A 20,466-nucleotide genomic window follows, 5' to 3' on the forward strand; every position below is an offset into this window, starting at 1 on the left:
AAAGAAAAGCCTGAGAACACCATTCAGGCTATGCTGCTTGTTCGAAACACTGGCAGAGAAGCAGGACTGGCTGACCCAATAGACAAACACCTCATGGACACAGATAGGCCAAAACAGAGCTCCTTTACTGAAATGTCTTGACCTGACATTGTCAAGAACAAAATGCTGCTGTCGATGTGGCAAGAATAGAGACGGTTTACCAGCTGGTTTTTATCCCTTTCAGAGAGATGTGTCTTTTCCCTGTCACAGAGATGTGACAGGTTGTCGTCTACTGACCCTCAAAGCTGCCCTGAGCTCCTTGTCCAGCCTTGGCAGCCCACACGTAGCTTCTCTGTTACCACCATCCCAAGTCTTTGTAACTCCTCAGACAGCAAGGCCAGAGATGTGCCAAGCAGGCACTATTGTTTCTCAGTCATCTGTTGTAAACTGTGTGATCTCCTTGGTAGAACCCAGCCACGAGTCCCCAGGCAGAGCTGGCGCCAGCTGCACCCAGGACAGACCCCATCAGCAGGGACGTACCAGGAGCTAGCAGCATCGGCGCCTTGGCCTTGGTTAGAAGCCTTTTTGCCTCATTAATAATTCAGAGCTCTGGATACCCCACAGACTTCCCTTCGTGAGTATTCAGCCCAGTGTAAAGGAGAAAGCCGCGGCCTCCCGCCCGGCCGGGGCCCTGGAGTTACCCCTGAGGTGGGACGGGAATTGCAGACCTGCCATCTTCAGCAGCTGCTGTAAGTCCAATTATCACCTGTGTTTTGCATATCCCGTGATATTTATCAATGGTAGAAGGATATTTGGGCTTTTTGTTAACAGAGCTACATGGTGAATGCGTATTTGATTACCGGTGTATTACAATTAATCAGTCCTTTTTTGCGTTAGGGGCTATCGCTTGACACGGCAGCTTGGGGCTTTACTTCACTTTTTTTTTTAAGTTAACATAGGAAAGAGAAGACCCTTCAATAACTAGAAAGGAATTATTTTTTTTTCACGTATTGGCTGCGTTCAGATGGAGCTCAAGGAGTTTAACTGGCAATACTCGAGCTGAGCGAGGTTACTGCTCCACCTGCTGGGTACCGGGCAGGGCTGTGAGGGGAGCGGCTGCCTCGGCCTGCTTGGCTGCGGCACAGGGCCAGGGCTGACCGCCCTCACAGCCGGGACTGATCTCCCTCACAGCCGGGACTGATCTCCCTCACAGCCGGGACTGAAACCCTTCAGCGCCAGGGCTGATCTCCCCCAGCGCCCCGCCTGAGAGCGGGACGATTCACCACACACGCTTTCCCCTGCCTCGTCGCAGCCCTTTGCGGGTGCGCCTCCGACCGCAGCGTGCCCGCCATTATGTGAAACACCCTCCCCGTTCGCCGCTGCGGTTTGGTTCACCAGGCTGGCAGCCCTCCCGCTGGCCGGGGACGGGAGAAGGACTACAAGCCCCAGGCTGCCGCGGGCCGCGGGGGGCGGTGCCGGGTGTCGTGCCCGGCTGCGGCCTGCCCCTCCGCCGCGCACAGCATGGCCGGCTTCGCCGACTTGAACCTCCCGCAGGGGCTGGACAAGAAGTCCCTGCAGAGCCTGCTGGAGGCCGCAGCGCACCGTGGGTCACCGCCCCGGGCACGGCGGGAGCGGGGAGGGCGGCGAGGCCGGCTCGGGCTGCCGTGCGGAGCCGGCGGGCCAGAGCCGGGGAGGGCTGGGCCCGGGCGGGACGGCAGCGGGAGGGCAGCGGTAGCTCCGCCGGGCTGGTGTGAGCACAGCGTGAGCCTCTAGGCTGGGCTTTCCCTCCCTGTCGGCTAAACCGGCCGTCTGCCTCCCTGGCGGGCCGCGGACCCCTCGGTCCCGCTTTAGCGCGGGGGTTCCTGCAAGAGAGGCGACCAGGGCCGGGGTCGTCCCGCTGCGGAGCCGCAAGGAGCGCTTCTGCTGGGCCTTGCAGGCTCCGTTTCTGCCTCTTTATCCCTGCCTGACAGTTGAGGTCTTTTCCCAACTTGGACACGTTTTTCCCCCCAGCAGTTTCTTGTGGGCTAAATCTCTTCTGCGGAGCTGTTGTGCAGCCAGGTGCCCCCTGTCCAGTGTTTGGGGGTGATTTGGCTTTGGCCAGTGTGCCACCTTCCCTTGAGCTCAGCTGAAAGATACCTGTTTGTCAATTTTGTCAGCATGGTTTCGAATGCTCACCTTGCCTTCTGCTATGGGTGTACCTCTCCCAGCTCCACGTTGTCTGCAGTTTTAACAACTATCCTGAATGTCCTTAACCATTTTCCCTAAAAAAAGTCATCAGCAGGACCAAACTAGGGCAAAATCTTTGGGGACTCCAACACCAAGTATTCATGTGCATAAAGCTCTGCCATCGAAGAGGCGTTGTCAGGGCTGGGGTATATTAAAAGGCAAACAGATTTTTTTCATCTTAAGGCACTTTTTTGGGTGAATTAGTCTTCAGAAAAAAAAATAATGTGAAAGGTAAACATGCACGTGTTTATTTTGAGACTTCTAAGTGATGAGTGTTTAACAGTTTTCTGTTTGTATTTGTTTCCATTACTTTACTGGACAAAATATTCTTACTGTGTATTTACTTTTTCAGTGGGATATTCTGCAGTTGCTCTTAATCATGTTATCGATTTTAAAGAAAAGAAACAGGTAATCTTTCTTGGGGTTATTTTTTCTTAGTGTGCTTTCTTTTGTAAAACTATGTGCCTTATTACATGTTCCCAAACAGCTTTATCTGCAGAATGCATGTTGAGACACAAGTACAGGTGTCTGCATTTGTGTCAGAACTCCGATTTTATAATTCAGTATAATTGCCCTAGAGTTAACTTTTAATATGATCCATGCATTGTCCCTGGGAAATAGTTTTCCATGAAAATTTCATGGCATGGCAAATTTCTTTTTAGGATTGTAACACAGCTTTTGTTTACATTGTCAACTTAACCTATGACATTTTGAATAACTTTGTTTTCTTCTCTTTTGAGGAAATCGTCAAGCCAGTATCTCCTTCAGAGTTGTTTCCATCTTTGCCTATTGTACAAGTATGTCTGGTTACGTTCAATCTATGTATTATTATCCTGAGTTACTGTTTTTTACTTTGATGTATATATGATTTTGTCTATTACGTGTCAGTCAAAAAAGAGAAATTTGTCCATTGCTTGACTGTTAAAACTGCCAGCATTGGAACAATATACTCACATTAGAGTAGGCTCTATTCGTTATTTTAGAAATTATTTAAAAAGTTACTTTGTGTGAATTTTGAGGCTTCTTGTAGTTGAATAATTACAGTGCAATTCTTGAAATTTGAGTTTTGGAAATAACTTCCTGGTTTTGATGGAGCAAGATTTGGATATAATGAACCACATTTGTATTTCAAATATTGTATGAAAGTATGTATCACATATTTCAATTCAGGAACTGTGTTTGCTTGCATTTGTGGCCTGCCTGGGGAACCATAGCAGTATGAAAACAAACTCAGTTTTTCTGCATGATTTTACCTGTCTTCCTTTCTTCCTGACCCTTCCTCAGAGAAACACAATAAGTCATTCTTTGTAAAGGGCAGATATAATACCACATAGATCAATATAAAATAGCGAAGTGTAACCACAGACTTTAGAAAATTAGTGTAGGCAAGAATATGAACAAACCACCATTTTCTTTTTATAGTGGACAGGGTGAAAGTCACCACAAATTTTTGCTTTGGAACTTTTTAAGTCTTTTGTATTATTTCTTTTTTTGTAGGGGACATCTAAAAGAATTAAAGTCTTAACCCGGCTAACACTTGTTGTTTCTGATCCTTCCCACTGTAATCTCTTGGTAAGTGTATTTGGTATATTAATTTTCCAATTTATATTTCCTTTTCTCAATGAATGAATGAAACTTTGGAAATTGTATGGGGGAGAACTTAATGGATTTTATAGGATGCTCGGCAGCTATTTCTCCAATCGCACCTTTAGCAAGTGTGATCATGAAGAGATGCAGACTTAAAAGACTTTGTGGCTTCTGTTGATCATTTGTCACTATGGAAGAACAGTTCTGTTCCTCGGTTCTTTTCTTTGATTTATGGTCCTCTGTGCATAAACTAGAAGTCCATGAGCAAGCCCTGTATCTGTTTATGTTTTAGCGCTACGTGATCAAAGTAAAAGGTCTAAGTGCCTTACTAGGTGGGTGGGACAAGCCTCAAAATGAGAATGAATGACTTCAGAGTATGGCTCACAGCAGAGACCTGCTATGTAACTGGATGATTACTGGCTTTGTTTTAGTACTTGAAAGTGGAAAACGGATTTTCTTCCCATTATTTTGGTCATAATCCTTGTGCATAGCTTTGGCATCTGCCAGAATTCAAAGTAGTAATTGTTTCCTCCTTTTGTAGAGATCAACATCTGCAAATATAAGGTTATATGACATCATAGCAGTATTTCCAAAGACTGAGAAGCTGTTCCACGTAAGTACAATCATCTGATTGTCAGTGCCTGTTCAGTAACTTCTAATGCCTTGGACTAGTTTGAGTACATGCTTTCTTTTGATTTTGTTTCCCATTTTATACAGGCCTGCATGTCATGGAGCTAATTAGGCAACATAGGCTGCCTGGTAGGTTGGGAGGGATTGCAGGAGGCTGCAAAGCCTTGACGTGACTGGTTAAAGTCTGAAACATCAACCTGGTGAATGGACTTGTATGCCTCTGTGCTGTGATTTCCTTTGTGTGTCTTGCACTCTATTGAGTGCTCCTCTCTGGTGAAGAGAGAAGACATCAATTTTTTTTCTAATATATATACTATCAACATGTAGAAAACTTTGGTCTTGAACTTCAACTTCTGAAACTCTGACAGCTTCCCCAAAACACTTTTAAGTATCTTCCCTGGAAGTGTTGATCCTGATGCCTCTTCCTGGAAGTGTTCAAGGCCAGGCTGGATGGGACTTTGAGCATCCTGGTCTAGTGGGAGGTGTCCTTGCCCATGGCAGAGGGGTTGGAACAAGATGATCTTTAGGGTCCATTCCAACCCAAACCATTCTGTGATTCTTCTGTTAGCACTAATTGTTCCTGGTCTCTGAAATGCCAGGGGAAGTGGGAGGATTTTAAGGCGCAACTAGTGTGGTTCTGAGAGTTACCTTCTTCCTATTAGTCTTAGGTCTTCTCTCGGAAGTGTGTCCAAATGAATAGCTGATCTCTTTTTCTTTACTTTTTCCTTTTATTTCTTTATTTTCAATCAAAAGAGGAGCAAGAACTTGTGAGACAGAGCTAGTTCCAGTTGTCAGAGCATCTTATGGACAGATAAAATAAAATTTCCAAAAGTGAACATGCCTGATTAAAACGTAACGACTCTTGCTCCATTGCCAGACTGAGATTTCTGGTTTTGTTTTGAGTGCTTTGGATGCTCAAGTTGAGTGAAGCTTCACTTCTGTGACTTCATGATACATTTGTTATTTTGTCTGACGAGTAGACCACTGAGGCCGTACAAAAGTAGAGCAGCCTCAGGGGAAATACTTGAAGGGCAGATGGGCATTTTCTCACTCAGATTTTATCCTGGCTGTTCAGAGCAAACTTGCAACTGAAAACTATCTCCACAAGATTTGTGAGTCTTTGAAACTGTTGCTGTATCAGTGTTACCAAACAGATGCTGGTGTTTGTAGAGAGATTAGTCCTCCAAGTGTGCTAGTGAGAGAAAATAGTGGGTGTGTATCATTTTCAGAACCTTAGTTAAGACTAATTCGTGACCTTAGCCCAACGCTGTTGTTTCTTGCATTGGTTTATGTTAATAGACATGCAACAAAACCCCCAATACTCTGTCACTTCAATGATTTTAGAAAAACAAGGTGTTGCAAGTGTCTTTGACCATGTACTGGTTTGGTCCATTTCTGGTGTTTGACTGAAGAAGACATTTACTATTTAGAGGTGATACCGAAGTACAGTGATGTGCAGTAATTCTTCAGCCATTACTAACAGCACCAAGCATCATATTGTCTTCCAGCTGCCATATCTTGCATAGACCCTTCCTTCCAGAAAAATTCCTAGTTCTAAAACACCATCCAAGGCAGAATGATCTCAGCTTGTTTTGTTGGGTGGTAGGTATTCATTATCTCCGTCTCTCTCATGTTTTTAATTAAATTGTTCTCAAATACTTGGTAGCAACTAATATGAGTGGTCTGATCGAGTGGAGCATGTGGAAGTAAATCATCCTTTTGTCAGAATGTTTTTCTTACAAAACCCAAAATTCTAACGTCTGACCTGTTGCAAGCTCATAAATAATAACATTAACTCTGAACTGGAAGAGTAGGTGGAAGCGTTCCATCTCTGTTAGCCTTGGCAGGCAGCAAGCAGGCATGTGGTTTAAAGCAGTATGAAGGAGGCACAGGGATGCCAAAAGCAAACGTGAATCGCTTTGGAAGAGTGTCATAATTTCCTTTCAAAGAGAGCTTGTCAGTATAAAACTGAGTCTAGTTTTGTGGTTTTTTGTTTTTTGTTTTTTTTTTTTTAATAAGTTAAAGCTACTTTCTAGTTCTTCTGAGTACCTGTTTTGACACATTAAAATGAAATTCTTGTTTCGTTTTCCTAAATTATTTCCCCTCCTTTTTGAAAACTTGTCCAAATAAAGTACAAAGCAAGAGGCTGTAGTAGAAGGTGAACTTTAAAGAATCATTCAGCAGAAGAATTCAAGCGTTAATTATAACAGTTACAGCTTAATGAAATTAATTTCTGACTGCTTTTACTTTCCTTGCAAGATTTTACACCCCTGGAAGGACTTTCAGGGGTGTAAGAGAGGCGAATACTTTTGAGGGCCACTGTCCACCTCTTTCTTTTGATCTCTGGCAACAATGTAAAAATCTCACTTTTCAAGTGAGCTCTCTCAGTTTAGCCTGTGTTTAAACAAGCATCTGAAGCCAGGTAATCAGGAGGGGCATGCTGTGTTGTTTTGGGGAGAAAGGACTCTCTCATTTAAGGAGAAATATTTTTTATTTTCCGCTATACGTGAGTTCTGCTGCTGTTGGATGTCCAGCTGTGGCAGTGTTTAAGATGGCATAAACAGCCACTCATTTCTGCAGGTCACTGTCCCCTCTGCTGGTGCGGCTGGTTGCTGGCTGCATGGCAGTTTGGTTTGAGGAACATGGTTTGGGCTGAAAAGTAACTGAAGTTTTTGCCAAATTATTTTGCAGGCAGATCTGCTTTCCCGCTCTGTTTCAGCATTCTGCCACACGGATAGTTGTGCCGGCACAGAGGATGGCTGTGCTCTGGGCAGGCCAGTGCAGGTAGTGGCTGTTTAAGCTGACACTCTCACAGGCGCGTTAGGAAAGAGGCAGGATTGTGGATGAGACCATCTTCATTGATTCCATGCTGGCAGCACTTTGAGCTGGGGACGGAGCCCAAACATGTTTCTTGCAAACTGCATGAGGGGAAAGACTTCATCCTTACAGATGAAGTTCTCATTCAGAGCAGATTTGTATGTTTGCCTTTTGTTTAAAGATTTTAGGTTTTCTCACTCTGTGGAGTGCTGTGCCAGTTTTGTAGAGGTATCAACAGGGAGTCTGGCACAAGTGACATTACACTTGGAGTTTCAGCACGTACCTCTGGCTCTTAAAATTCAGGGATCTTTCACTGTTAAGGATAACGCCTTCTAGGGTGGGTCTTGCACCGCAAATTAACTTTATATTTTAAAATCGGCTGTTGGTAACTCAACATTACCTCGAGAGCATCATCTTTCTCACCAACGATTTGGTACTTTTTTATTATTCTCCAGAGAACAGGATTTTTCATGTTTTTGTAAAAGAAATACACGGCCATTGGAGGCGTGCTCTAATTTTAGCATGGCCAAAACTAGTGTGCATCCTCTTGTTACCAGCCAGGGAAGCTTTTCTGTGACTGAGTGTGGCAGTTATACGTCCTGAAGGATGTGCTCAAATTCTCCAAATAATTTATAACCTCAGGGGTATTGAGGAAGCTGTGTTTGCCAGGATAATTGTAGAACATTCTCCTTGTTTAAGTCTCCCAAGAGGATTGTTTTGGGCCGCAACAGGAATGCCCGCCCCATGCCAGTAATAATGTCTGTGCCTGTAACTTTTCCAAAATTTTGCTTTTTAAGAATTCTGACTGTTTTAATCATATTAGTTAGTTCTGCCTGCTGTTTGTAAGCCATTACCAGATCACCAGTACCTAAAAAAACTTGCTTATATAAGCCTGAGGATGTAGTGCAAAGACAAATTTCAATGGTTTTTGGCAAGCATTTTAGGAATAGCTGTATTCAGGCCATCCAGGCAGTGGTGAATTTATTTATTTCTGGCTGTCTGGAGTTTCCCAGCAGATGGAGCTCTTGCCTGTGGTGCAGCCAGGCAAGCACCCAGCTGTGCAACTGCTGCATATCATTTTCTGTATGAAGTTTTTGCACTTCAGATCCTTTCAGCAGACAGGGTAACCTTAACTTGCCTGCGTGTGTGACTTGTCCAGAAGCCAAAGCTAGGCTGAACGTTGGAGTGTTTGGAGAAATCTCCTCTCCAACTTTCCATGCAGTGCAGGAATTCCTCCTTATGGGGAAGTATGGCTCTTAAATTTGTTTTTCCTTGGTGGTGTTTTCTGAAATGTTCTTGTCACTGGAATCCTGTAGATATCCTGGCATTTGGGTCACTCCCTTTCCCACTGTGCTTAATTTGCAAAATGGAAAAGAGTTTTCCAGTGTTTCTGGAGCTGATTAGGAAGGCTTGTTTTCTCATCACATAAGGCAACTTGCATGTTTCTGATGTGTATTTTTGCTTTCCTTCATTTTCAGCTTTCTCTCTTCCAGAATTTCCTGTGACCTCACTGATATCTTTTCTAGGACACGATTCAGAGCTGTTTGCTCTGTGCAAGTTCCCATCGATCACCTCTGTCTAGATGATAGTTTGTACTCTACGTAAGAAAAGGGTGAAAACTGGCTGTGTAGGGCTAAGCTTCCACATGCAAGTCTAATTTGATGCAATGGATTCCAACCGTGTCGTGCCTAACAGAGTTGGTACAGGTAGGGCATGAAGATAAAGTTTAGTCTGGACAGCCTGGTAAAGACATTTTAACATCAAACCCCTTGTGGTTTGCTGGATCTGTAAATTACCTGCGTGTGTGCTGTGGCTCTCTTGTCTAGGAGGGAGTGCTATCAACAGCTAAGAAACATTCCTAGAGCTCGGCCTCTGCTCTCATCTCCATCCAAATTTCATGTGAACAAACTGGTGGAAGACTAGTTTGCAGAGCAATAGCCTGCCCTGCATTAGAGCAGAGTGCAGGTCTCCTGCAGCCCAGCCCTGGGACTCCCTGCCACCCCCACCGCTTTTGTGCCGGTGGGAGGAGGGATGAGTGGTTAGCGCCTGGCCCAGGTGTATTTGGAGCAGTCTCTGGCAGGTTTCTGAAAGCAGAGAGTCCCCCTACGTGTGGAAAATTCCGTTTCAACATCTTCAATGCATTTTATCTTCTTTGTTACAACTCTGCTTTCCGACATTAATCTGGCCCTGTGTCATCATCTGTACAGGCTAGACATATATAATTCCTGCATGTCTTGTGTGCATGAGATTATATGCAAATCAAGGGCATCTTTTTACATGTACTTAATTTTCTATGCATGTCAGTGTGAAGATTCTCGACCTTTTGTTCATTCCTTCCCTCTTTTAATACAGGCTGTAAATTGTGGTGTGAGTTCAAAGCTAATCTTTTAAACTGTGACCTCCAGTGCCATCTTGAGACTTCTCCAGAGAGGTGGCTTTCAGGTGCAGAGAAGTGCACATTCCCCACCCAGCCAGGAAAGTGAGGCCCTGTGGATCGCCTTCCAGTAGTGGGCATGGGGCACCACCAGTCACTGTCTAACATTCTGCTTCCATTTCAGTCTTTTGGCTGCTTCTGGTAAAAATACTTAATCTGTAAAACAAACAGTTGCTGCACTGGAATTGGAGAGTGATGGACTAAGGGGCAGTTCCGGGCTGTTGCCTTTGTAAACAGGGGTTGTCCTTCATTAGCTGTGAGTTCTTTTGCCAAAAGCCATCATCGCTTCTGCGTGTCCTATGTTGGATAAGAACAAAGCAGTAAGTCTTGCCTTTGGGTTGCTCGCTATTTTATTGGGAAAGTAGTTCTGTAAGTGAGGGGAAGGCTTGGGTTTTTAAGCCCAAAATGCTCAAGCTGTGTACCTGTAGCCCTGCTGTTTTATTGGCATACCTGCAAGGCATGATGCCTCTTCATTTTAAAACTGAATTCACGCTGGAGAGACATTTCTGGCATTAAGAAATGAAGGAGAACATCAGTGCCCGTAAAGTTGGTTACACGTTTTTTGGCTTATCTAATAATCCTTTCCTGTTTCTTTGCTGTAGATTGCTTGCACAACTCTAGATGTGGATCTGGTATGCATAAATGTAACAGAAAAGCTGCCATTCTACTTCCGAAGGCCCCCTGTGAATATGGTAAATTTACATCTAAATTGTTTTCTTGCTGTTAAATTCTGTATTTAATGTCAGTCTGAGTTGAATTCCCAACCATTTCCCTCCCTCCATTCCCATCCAAGTGGTTCTTTTATTTTCTTGCATAGTGTATAGTGTTGTTTCAAATGTCCTTCACTTCAAGGCCTCCACTGCAGCATTTAATACACAGTGATGTATGTTCTTTCTGTTTCTCCTTCCTGTCTCCCACTTAAGAACGCAGAAGTGGTGTTCCTAAGGATTGGTAACAGAGCCTTAAGGCCACTGCTATGCGAAGCAGTGAGATGTGCTGTGATTGCTGACTAAGCTCCCTCCCGAACCAGTAGTGGTACAGTTGTGTCAGAATACATGAACAGCCCTGTGATTTAAAAGACAGGAGAATGTGAGTGACAGTGTTAATTTGGGAGAAGGATGTCGTACCAGTTATCTGGAGGACAACCATATTGAATCCATACTTAGACAAAGCAATGTCTTGGCAAATGATCCAAATGTGGAATTGCTAAATGTCTGCTGTGGGACACAAGATGGTTATCAGCATGGATTGAATATTTTCTTAATACAATTCTGCCTGCTGTTGGTAGTTTGCCAGAAAGCTTAATCTGAACATGCTCTTAGGTGAACTAGTTTTTTCCTCTGAGTATATGTCAAGGTTCATTCCACACGGGCATTCTTGGCTGATGTAGTCCTTAGTGCTTAAAGATTTAAATTTGGAATTGGCTAGAAATCCTACTTCCTCTTCTACAGAAAGTTTGACCTAGAATAAAAATTAAAAATTAAGTAGAACTAATCCTGAAACAGAACAAGAGTAATACTTGGAATTTACTACAGACTGGGAATTTCAGCATTCCATTTGTTTGAAAGTACCCTTGCTGCCCAAAACTCCAGCACCTGAGCCCAGTGAGGAGCTGGGTGGTTCTTGGAGCCCTGTGTTTGCAGACATTTTCCTTACAAGCTACTTCTCAGCTTCCACACTCCCAGCTTCAAGGCAGTCTGTCTGTCAGACTGGTTTTGTGCATCCTTAGGCAGTCAGTTTTGGTTGTTGTGGTGCCAGACAGACAGATTGGCAGGCAGCTGAAGTGGTGGAGACGAGGTTAAAAATCTGCTTGGCTGGAGATTGGTGCATTGCCATCACCTGTTCTGGTTTTGATAAATTCAGGCTTCTCTTGTTTTACACAGAGCTGGCCTGACATTTGCAAACATTTGATGTCTACATAGCTTCTGTTATGCTTGCATGCAGAGGTCATGCATGCATGGGAGCTGGATTAATTCCATCTGTATTCAGTTACTGGCCTCTCTTACAGTAGTAACGTTGCAGCATTTTTTAATAATATGAGTATAAAGCATAGAGCAGGCAAATGTAGTATAGGCCAGGGGACAAAGAACTCCTAGCTTCTGATTGTGTCTTTATCTCTAACTCACTGTGTCCTGTAGCAAGTTCCTTAACCTTTCTCTGTGCGTTTGCAAAAACAATACTAGGCTTTTGGTGAGGTGTTTTGACAGATAGCAAAGGATTTTAAAGCCGTTTAAAATACAGTGAGCGTTACTATTTGGAACTTCCCCTGTGTCTCACTGTTACTTAACATTATCACAAATGCCAGAGTATGTTGTGAGACAGGAGAAAAGGGACCTCATTGCTGCTTTTATGCAAGGACAAATTCTTCATCTGCAAAATGTGGGTATTGTGGGAAGCGGTGGTCTTCCTCGCAGCAGGTTGTGGGGCTAAAGGAGGAGGGTCCTCAAAACGTCAAGACTTGTTTCTGACCAGCAGTGGTTTCCTGTCTCTTCAACTTTGGGATAGTGGAAAGCCAATTACAACTAATAAGTGGCTGGTATTTGTTTATTAAACCTCGTTTATCTCTCATCCCAAGAATCAAGTACGCATACCATACCTGGTGTACAGTGAAACCTCCCCCCCCACCCCTTTCATGCTATGCTATGTTCTCGCTGGAACAATTCCACCTTAATTTTTTCATATATAACACAGTTAAACTGAGAATAAGCTACATCAATAATAGACAGCAGTTGTTAGATTGTTATGCTTCTCTCCTTTTGATTTTTGATCACTCTCTTTCATGTGAAGGCAATAGATCGAGGCATTTACTTTGAACTTCTTTACACGCCTGCCATCAAAGACTCCACAATAAGAAGATACACAATTTCAAATGCGATCAGCCTGATGCAGATCTGCAAAGGAAAGGTAAGCTCTCAAAGTGAAAGCAAGCTAATTAATTCAGTTCAAATTCTTCTGGAGTTGTACAGACTGAGCCATTTTAAATGAGTTTGATGCTGGGGTTTCTGAAGCTGTGACTGAATCTTTGCCTACTAATACAAGGACACAATTATTCTAGCTCCAGATACTTCCAGCCATGCACCACTGCATGCTTTCTTCTTAAGCTGTCAAACTGTTAGATTCTTTTTTCAGAACAATCTATCTGTTATAATTGTATGCAATAACCAGAATAAAAGGGGGGGGAGCACCAGAGATCTAAGGTTTGCGCTAGAACTGAAATCCAAGCATCTCTTTAAAAACTCCAGTTCATATTTCTGATTGACCAAAAGCTCTTTTTTGATAGCATACCTTGAATATGGAGGGTAGAAAATCATAAGAAAAAAGTAGAAATCTTGTTTTGTTAAACAGTTAGTAAATTCTGAGTGCACAAAACAGACCAACAGCTAGCCGGCTGCCAGCCAGGGCTTTGCTGCAGTCAGATCAACTGCATTCTTCCTTGCTACTGAAACCCAAGGAAGAAGTAACACTTGCAGCTGAGACGCCTGTAATCCATTGCTTTCATACCTTACCACCTCTCAGGCTACCAGGCTGAGCTGCCTGTCATGCTGGGTCCTCTCAGGCCATGGTTGGTTGGTTTTTTTTTTTAACCAGGAAGCACGTCATATATATATCCAAGTTAAAAGACATTGTAGCTCCCGCCACCTTTATTGGAAATGTCCTTTGCCACACTTAGCTAGTCCGGAGAAGCCAAAATTGGCATTACCCTGCAGATCTAGTCTGAAGTGGGATATTCAGCTTGGAGGGCCAATTAAAAGCAGATCTGTCGTTACCTCAGTTCCCCTCAGGCATGGCAGCCTATTTTATAGGACAGCAGAGTGGGTCAAACAGATTAATTCCCTTAGAAGAACAGAAGAAAGTGAGTATTTGCACAGCCTTTCCTGAGAAGCCCAGCTCTGGGAGTTAATTGCACAAAAGAGTGACTTGGAGATGAGGTACATACACACAAACTCACTTCCTTTGGGATTCCTTTTTGCCAGTGCTCCTCTTTCCTCTGTGCAGTTAAAGATGTGTTTCTCCTGTGGTTGTTGACTTGGAGAGCATCAGCTGAGTTGGCGTCACAAACAGAGCAAGCGGGACATTCGAGCACTTGGCCTGTGCACAGCGCCCTTTCTGTCTATACCTGTCAATCTAGTGTGTCATCTGTGCCTGGAAGGTAAATCAGCGGGAGCTGAGCATGACAAGTTGTTGTCAGGCACTGGAAGAGCTGGGAGAGGACTACTAGCTTGTCTTTATTATTTGCCTTTATTTTTTGCCTCCAGACTCAGTACCTGGTGGGCCAGCAGAGATGGTTATTAGCCCTCACTGGCAGTTTGTCTCCATCAGTTATGTAAAGGCCTTTTTTTAGCGAGATGTAGGATGGCTGCTCCATAGGCTGCTTGCATTGGCACCTGGCTTGCTGTTCTTGCCTTCTGTAACCTATAGTTGCTGAACTTGTAGTGGCTTTTGGATCTTTTTGTTCCCTTTCTGTTGTAGGAGGGCAGAGAAACTTCCAGAAATTTACTGGTGTCCTCAGAGTTGGTGTTAAGCAGAGTCTTTAGAATGTGTTAAAATGTGCAGAGAATGAGGGAGGGACTCGCCTGCCTTGCCAGACAGAAGGTGTGCATAGCCACAGTCCCTCACCTCTCATGTTTTGGTATCTGAGAGTGGGTACTGTGCCTGAAGCAGTGTACTGAACAGCTGCTGTCTCCTTTACCTGGGGAGATAATGTTTTGCCTTTGAGTTCTTCCCTTTAGCCCTTCCCTTGGATTTGCCTTTGCCTGCCTCTCCTTCACTTGCTAGCAGTGTTTTTCTTGTCAGCGCTTGTTTCCTTCTCCCGCCTTACCCATCCCCTAACTAGAAGCCAGTTGCCTTTGAACCAGGCGGAGCATATCTCCAGTGCGCAGCAGTGAACCACAATCTTGCACTGGTTCAAGATGGCTCACACAGCTGCTCTGGGACCTTCTCTGAGCCTGGGAGCCAGCCGTTGGTTGCTACAGCTCAGAGCAGGAGACTTGAATTTTCCCAGCAAACTCATGCAGTCAGCACCACTGAAGCTCAAAAGCACCCTTGGGATCCATAGTGCAGTCATTTTAAAGGTGAACTACGCAGAAGTAAATGTCCTAGGCTCCATCATGATGTATGCTGTTAAGTTACTTTGATGTATGTATTGCTTCTGCTTCTGGCTTTTTTTTTTATGCAAAGTTGTCTGTCCCTTCCTTTCCTCCTCAGCACACGAGGAAACCTTGGGCGCATTGTGAATGTGCAGTTGTTTCCATGCAAATAGCTCTTTTACCTGTGGAGTTCCAGCTGCGCACAGAGCATTTTCTTCCAGCGTCTGCCCTGCTCTTTGTGCTGGGGAGGTGGCAGGACAAGCAAAGCAGTGTGGTGAAGGGATCAAAAACCCCCATCTTGTAACCGGAGGTGGTGTGATGTGTTGGTGGTACGACGTCAGAGAGGGAAAGTCTTTCACTGCCTCAGTACAATTCTCATTCCCACCCACTCAAGCAGGAATTCCCAAAGCATTTTATTCAGTATAATAAAAGGTGCAAGGCATTCTTTGCTGCTGCACTTTCCACCTGTGCAAAACAGTCTCCCCCTGGGTGAGCGTCCTTGGGGGTTTGACATCAGAAGAGTGCTGGCAGCTGAGCTGTGATGTCTGCCAGCCCCTGAGCAGTCACGTACCTGTTCTGTAGAAACCCTTTGGGAGAGAAAGGAGAAGCGTGTCTCGCTGCCTGGTGGTTTTTGTGGGGGTGCCGGTGTTGAGGGAAGTGAGTGTATAGCATGAATTGGCAGCCACTGCCTAGCTGCAGATAGGTTTCCTCAACCAGTGTGAGTTTGATTAAGGCCAACGTGAGCGCTGGGGTTGGGTTTGAGGTATGCCACAACACAGACAGCAGGCTGAATATTCGGGAGCACCGAACTATCTAAAAGCACCATCTGTAAGCTGCTTCTGGGGGATCTGGACTCCTAAGTCGATTTCTGTTACAACTCAGGCCAAGTTGTCATTTCTGTGGGACCTCTTTTAGGTAGTGTGATTAAAGGGCGCACTTCTTAACATGGTGTGTGCAACTCCACATGTCTTCTTTTACCCTTAAGGTCCCTGTAAAGTCTACTATGAGAGAAACAGGCTGATAGGTGCTCGCTTGATGCCATCACCCTGACATCTATACTGCTCAGCCTGTTCCTCTGAAAAGTGCGGCGCTTATTCAGCTCACATCTGTCTGTGAGAGGTTTGTAGCTGCAGGGGAGGGCTTGAACCTGTGCCCCTCTCTCTGTAGGGGACAGGGAGATAACCCAAGTTTATTCATGTCCCCAAATTAAGATCCACACCCTGCTTGAGTTCCCTTCATCTAAGGGCATCAGGTACTCTGATGGTTAATTGGGCTCTGAGCCTGAACTTAGCTGATGCTTATAAAGTCTTTGCTGCTTGCTGATATTTTTTTTTTCATTTGTTAATGTTGTCTGACAGATGAACGTGTGTTCTCTTTTGTTTTCCAGAACATTGTTATATCTAGTGCAGCTGAAAGGGTAAGTCCCAGATTTTTGTTGAAGTCAGAACAATTTGAGGATTTATCTGTGGCTGAAAATACATCTATAATTATATATTAAACATACAAAAATTGTAATTTTAAATATGATTGCCATCTTGGGGGCTTTTTTAGTCAATGTGTTTTTCCAAAGAATTGTGTTGTGAGGGTTGGGTTTTTGGTTGGGTTTTTTTGTGTGTGTTTGGTTGCGTGGGGTTGGGTTTTTTTGCTGCTCTGGTATTTTCCATGACAAGTTTTCTCACAGATGGGGGCTATGTTTTCCATAATAGTAGCATTTGCTTGATTTCTTAGTGCACCTTCAGCAGCTTGCTATTATGTGGCATTTAATTTTGCCTTCCTGATAGCCCTGTCCTGCCTGCTGACACTGTCAGCCTCCAAGAGAGCGCATGCACATATCCAACCTTTTTTGTTTTGTTTTAGCCTCTAGAACTACGAGGTCCTTACGACGTGGCTAATCTGTATCCTTTTTCTAAGTCAAAGACAGTAGTTAATAGCAACACGTGCAAGTTCAAAGTGGTTTTGAAATACTTCCATCCTTTATACTCCATGAACTTTACACAGTGGTGCTTGCTGGTGACCGGTTCAATGAATCAGGGCTCTGAGTGGGTGTGGAAGGAGCAACAGATATTGGTCATGGTGTGGCATGAGCAGTCACTATAAATAGTAATGCCTATGTTCAGCTACAGGTATGTTTTGTTGTGATATGTATTGATATTGTGTAAGTGGAGAAATTGATAAAAACCATAAAAATCTATGGACACTATGAACCAAACCAGAAATTATTACTTATGATCTCCAAAGTGCCACATCTTTGGTAGAAGAAGATATAAAATCATATTTGTATTAAGAAAGAAAAACTTCCTATTTGAGCATTGGTTACTTCTGGTTTGAATTTTCCAGTCCTTAGTTACGTATGTGCTGTTAAATAAGTTGTGCTCTAGAAACCAAGGAAGGGTGTCTTTTCTACTCTTCTTCTAGGAATCCAGATGCGCTTTTACTACTGCCCTCTCCCCACCCAACAAGCACGTATCTGGACTGTACCTCGAAGGGAGGAGCATGCTCTGAGTCATGAGAACTGTGTGGGAGGGTGTGCGGCCTGGAAGGATTTTTGTGCAATGTTTCCTTCCCTCTTAAAAAAAGCAGTCAGGCTCAACCCAAATTAACATACCTAATCTGGTGTCATCCTTGCTCAAGGTGGCTGGGAACTTTTCAGCTTGATGCTTTTGTATCAGAGAGTGCCCTTTCCCCGACACTGAAATTTTCAATGGGTCATTTTTTTTTACTTGATTATGCATATAAAAATGTTCCTGTGTTGACAGACTTTTATTTTCAAAAGTACAGCTTCTTGTCTGGAAAAAAGCAACGTTGCCAGGAGCTTTCCAGGAGGGCTGCTGGGGAACTGGAGCCAGGAGAATTGGGTGCCTCAGTTCCCTGCCTCTGGGTAACCTTATGCAAAATGTCACTTTGAGTTACAGCTTTGCTAATTCCCAGTTATTTGTAGAGTAAGCAAACCTGTCATGCAGATAGACTTCCCTATTCTGTTTGTTCCTTTCTGTGTGTTTTGATCCTGAACAAAGGTGACAGAGGTTTGCTGTTCGGCCTGTCAGAAAGCGAAGCTAAGGCAGCCGTGTCTACCAACTGTAGAGCCACCATGCTTCATGGAGGTAAGTGAAAAGCACATGCAAACTCATCTAAGTAACACTTGCATTTGTTCAACTAAGTTCATGTTAATGCCTATTTTCCAAAACGAGTAAGTCAGCTTGGGCTTTAGCTCCCTTATCCGATGCATGAAAAGGAGCTTGTGCGGCAAGGCTGTTTTATTTTCCCCTGTTGCCATGTTAGCAAATCAGTGTCTGAATTGATGGTGCTGTCTGTACTGGAGTATGCGCTTAACCACATTAACGAGTCATAAACTGTTTAGCCAAAACACAGATCTGCCTGTTGTGCTTTGAAGTGAAACTATCCCTTGTTTCAGAAAGGGTTCATCAGCAGAAGTATGTCATTGGCTTCAAGAAAACTGGGATGCATGTGCGTTGCATTTCCCCTCTTGCAGCACAAATGCAGAAGCAATGTTTGCTATGTCCCTTTCCGATGCTTCATTATATGGTCTATTTCTGACTCTTTCCTCAGTGCAGACCATTTCAAACTTGATGCAAAATCAAAGACCCTGCGTGCTTGCTGCTTAGAAAAAAAAATGTTTCATATAGTGTACGATAGCTTGAAGTGTTTTGGTGAAACAAAACTTGCTTCCTTATGCTCTCAGCAGAGGCAGCTCACGTTAGCTCTCTTCTGCTTGCCCATTTTTAATATTAAGAAAGAGGAAATCTAGCTTGTATACCCCTGCACTGGAAATCAAAAGGTTTCCAGTTGTATTTTGTGTCCTGGCATCAGTGCAGCAAAGACATGCCACAGTTTGCGTTCCAGCAATCAAGTTAGACCCCTTGCTTAACACTGTAGCACCAATTTCTCCATCTCTACCCTCCCTTTGCATGCTTATTTATTGGTTCTTAGTGTTTCCTGATTTTCGTTGTTTATTCTGATGGCGGTTTAACTTTGTGACTCAGTAGTCGCATCTAGTTCTTCATTTCTGCCTCTGTCAAGGTCTGTTGGGTAGGTATGATTTCTAGTCACCTTCCCAACAACTTGAGTTGCTCTGAGTTTCAAACACACTGTATGATTTGGTTTGCATCTCTTGTTTCAGCAGAGGTGGGGCTTGAACCTGCTGTAATTCACGGCAGGTAGCTTTGATCCCTTGGAAAGGGCATTTCTGTGAACAGGGTCCTCCTCCAGCCTGCTGCTTATCTACATGAAGACAGTGTGTTGGAAGAATTTTTGTCAAGTTTATATGGAATTTCCCAAGACCATCACCTATCTTAGCTGTGAAATTAAACAGCAGATGTCATTTCCCTGTCCCCCAAAGAATACTAACCCAGAATAAGTCGATATATTTTGGCAAGGTTCTTGCAGAGCCTCTTTGCTAACAGAGTATTTGTAGGGACTCTCTTCTACCTCATATTTTGCAGAGAAGCCTCCCACCAGTAATTCTGAAATTGGTTTGGGCTCACTAGGTTTTTTGGCAAACTTATGAGGAGTTTGAGAACATCACACAGTACTATTTTATGGTAATGCTGAGGGTTCTGTAAATAAAATATTCTTGAATACCATAAAGTCACTTACTTGATGTGTATAGGGGAGCCTCTGCCAATATAACTGTGCCAGCATAGTCTATTTAAGAATCCTGGGGTATGTGAATACATTTTTCATATTTATTTTTTTTTATTTAAGAACAGTATGTTTTGCTCAGAAATCCAGAAATGCTTTTGACAGTGCTTCAAGAATGTGTCCTTCTATGACTATTGAACTGATGAAGCCTGGTTTCCTATGGTTTCGTGTATCTGCAGCCCCTCAGCCCCTGGAGAACTCAGTTTTTCCTTACGTTTCCTGTAATTCTACACCCAGTATTGTATTTCCCCTTTAGTTTCTCCACTCCATAAGGCAGCATATCCCCAGCTCCTGCCCATGCAGGTGGCTTACCTGCTTGCTGGCTGCCTGTTAAACATGTTGAACTGTACTTTTGGGGCATGACACCTGAAATGAGCATGCATTAAATGCATTAGTGTCATTTTATTTGAGGTACTACAGCTTCTGCTTGTATATTCCAGAAACTCGGAAGAGTGCCTGTGGGGTAGTGTACACAGTGAAGAAACCTCGCAAGGCTGAGGAGGAAGAAACAACACTGCCAGCCTGCAAAAAAGTTAAGACTCAAGCTTGAGGACTGAACCAATTGTCAACAGGAGCCTCCATCCCATCTCTACCCAATGCTGAGTCTTTCCAAATCCTCCAGTCAGCCCAGTTCCTCCCTTACTACTTTAGTTAGCCTGGAGAAGAATTACTCTGGTGCTCAAGTGAGGAAAGCTGTGGGAACGAGTCTGCTGAATAGTAGTTCACGTGTGAAAGGTCATGCTGGACTTCTGGTCAAGGTCAGATGGCCATCTCTCCACCCTGTCTTAGGTCTTCTGGAGTTAGTGCGAACTCAACACAACGTTTGTAACATACGGAAACTTTCAGTTGTACAAGTGCATTCCTTTTTTATTAAAAATGTTTCTAAGAATGCAAAGTCTAGCTCTTACGGTTTCTCAAGTTTTAAACACAGCTCTGTACTAAACCTTACAGCCACAAGCCAGTAGATGAAGCTTACCTTCAGTGGTCTGTGAAGAGTAATGGTGCAGTAAAAAAAGAAATTATGCTTCCCATTCTGTTTTGTGTTCA

At 43.8% G+C, this 20,466-nt stretch overlaps 1 protein-coding gene across 1 annotated transcript; it reads left to right on the forward strand.

Moving 5' to 3' along the window:
- Positions 1-1,435: 1,435 nt before the first annotated feature.
- On the forward strand, positions 1,436-20,308 carry RPP30 (ribonuclease P/MRP subunit p30). Its single transcript, XM_054205510.1, has 11 exons — positions 1,436-1,582; positions 2,558-2,613; positions 2,946-3,002; positions 3,703-3,777; positions 4,334-4,405; positions 10,276-10,365; positions 12,461-12,577; positions 16,148-16,177; positions 16,618-16,655; positions 17,782-17,861; positions 19,860-20,308. The coding sequence occupies exons 1-11, from the start codon at positions 1,501-1,503 to the stop codon at positions 19,967-19,969; spliced, it is 807 nt and encodes a 268-aa protein (XP_054061485.1). The 5' UTR covers positions 1,436-1,500; the 3' UTR covers positions 19,970-20,308.
- Positions 20,309-20,466: the final 158 nt, after the last annotated feature.

The sequence above is a fragment of the Rissa tridactyla genome, chromosome 6 (assembly GCF_028500815.1).
Source record: "Rissa tridactyla isolate bRisTri1 chromosome 6, bRisTri1.patW.cur.20221130, whole genome shotgun sequence".
NCBI classification, from domain to species: domain Eukaryota; kingdom Metazoa; phylum Chordata; class Aves; order Charadriiformes; family Laridae; genus Rissa; species Rissa tridactyla.

Bases quoted from the DNA above. Each gene is read 5' to 3' on its own strand.
- RPP30 (XM_054205510.1), top strand. From the start codon at position 1,501: ATGGCCGGCTTCGCCGACTTGAACCTCCCGCAGGGGCTGGACAAGAAG. The intron at 1,583-2,557 runs GTGGGTCACCGC...TTACTTTTTCAG, and splicing joins GCTGGAGGCCGCAGCGCACC to TGGGATATTCTGCAGTTGCT. The intron at 17,862-19,859 runs GTAAGTGAAAAG...TGTATATTCCAG, and splicing joins AGCCACCATGCTTCATGGAG to AAACTCGGAAGAGTGCCTGT.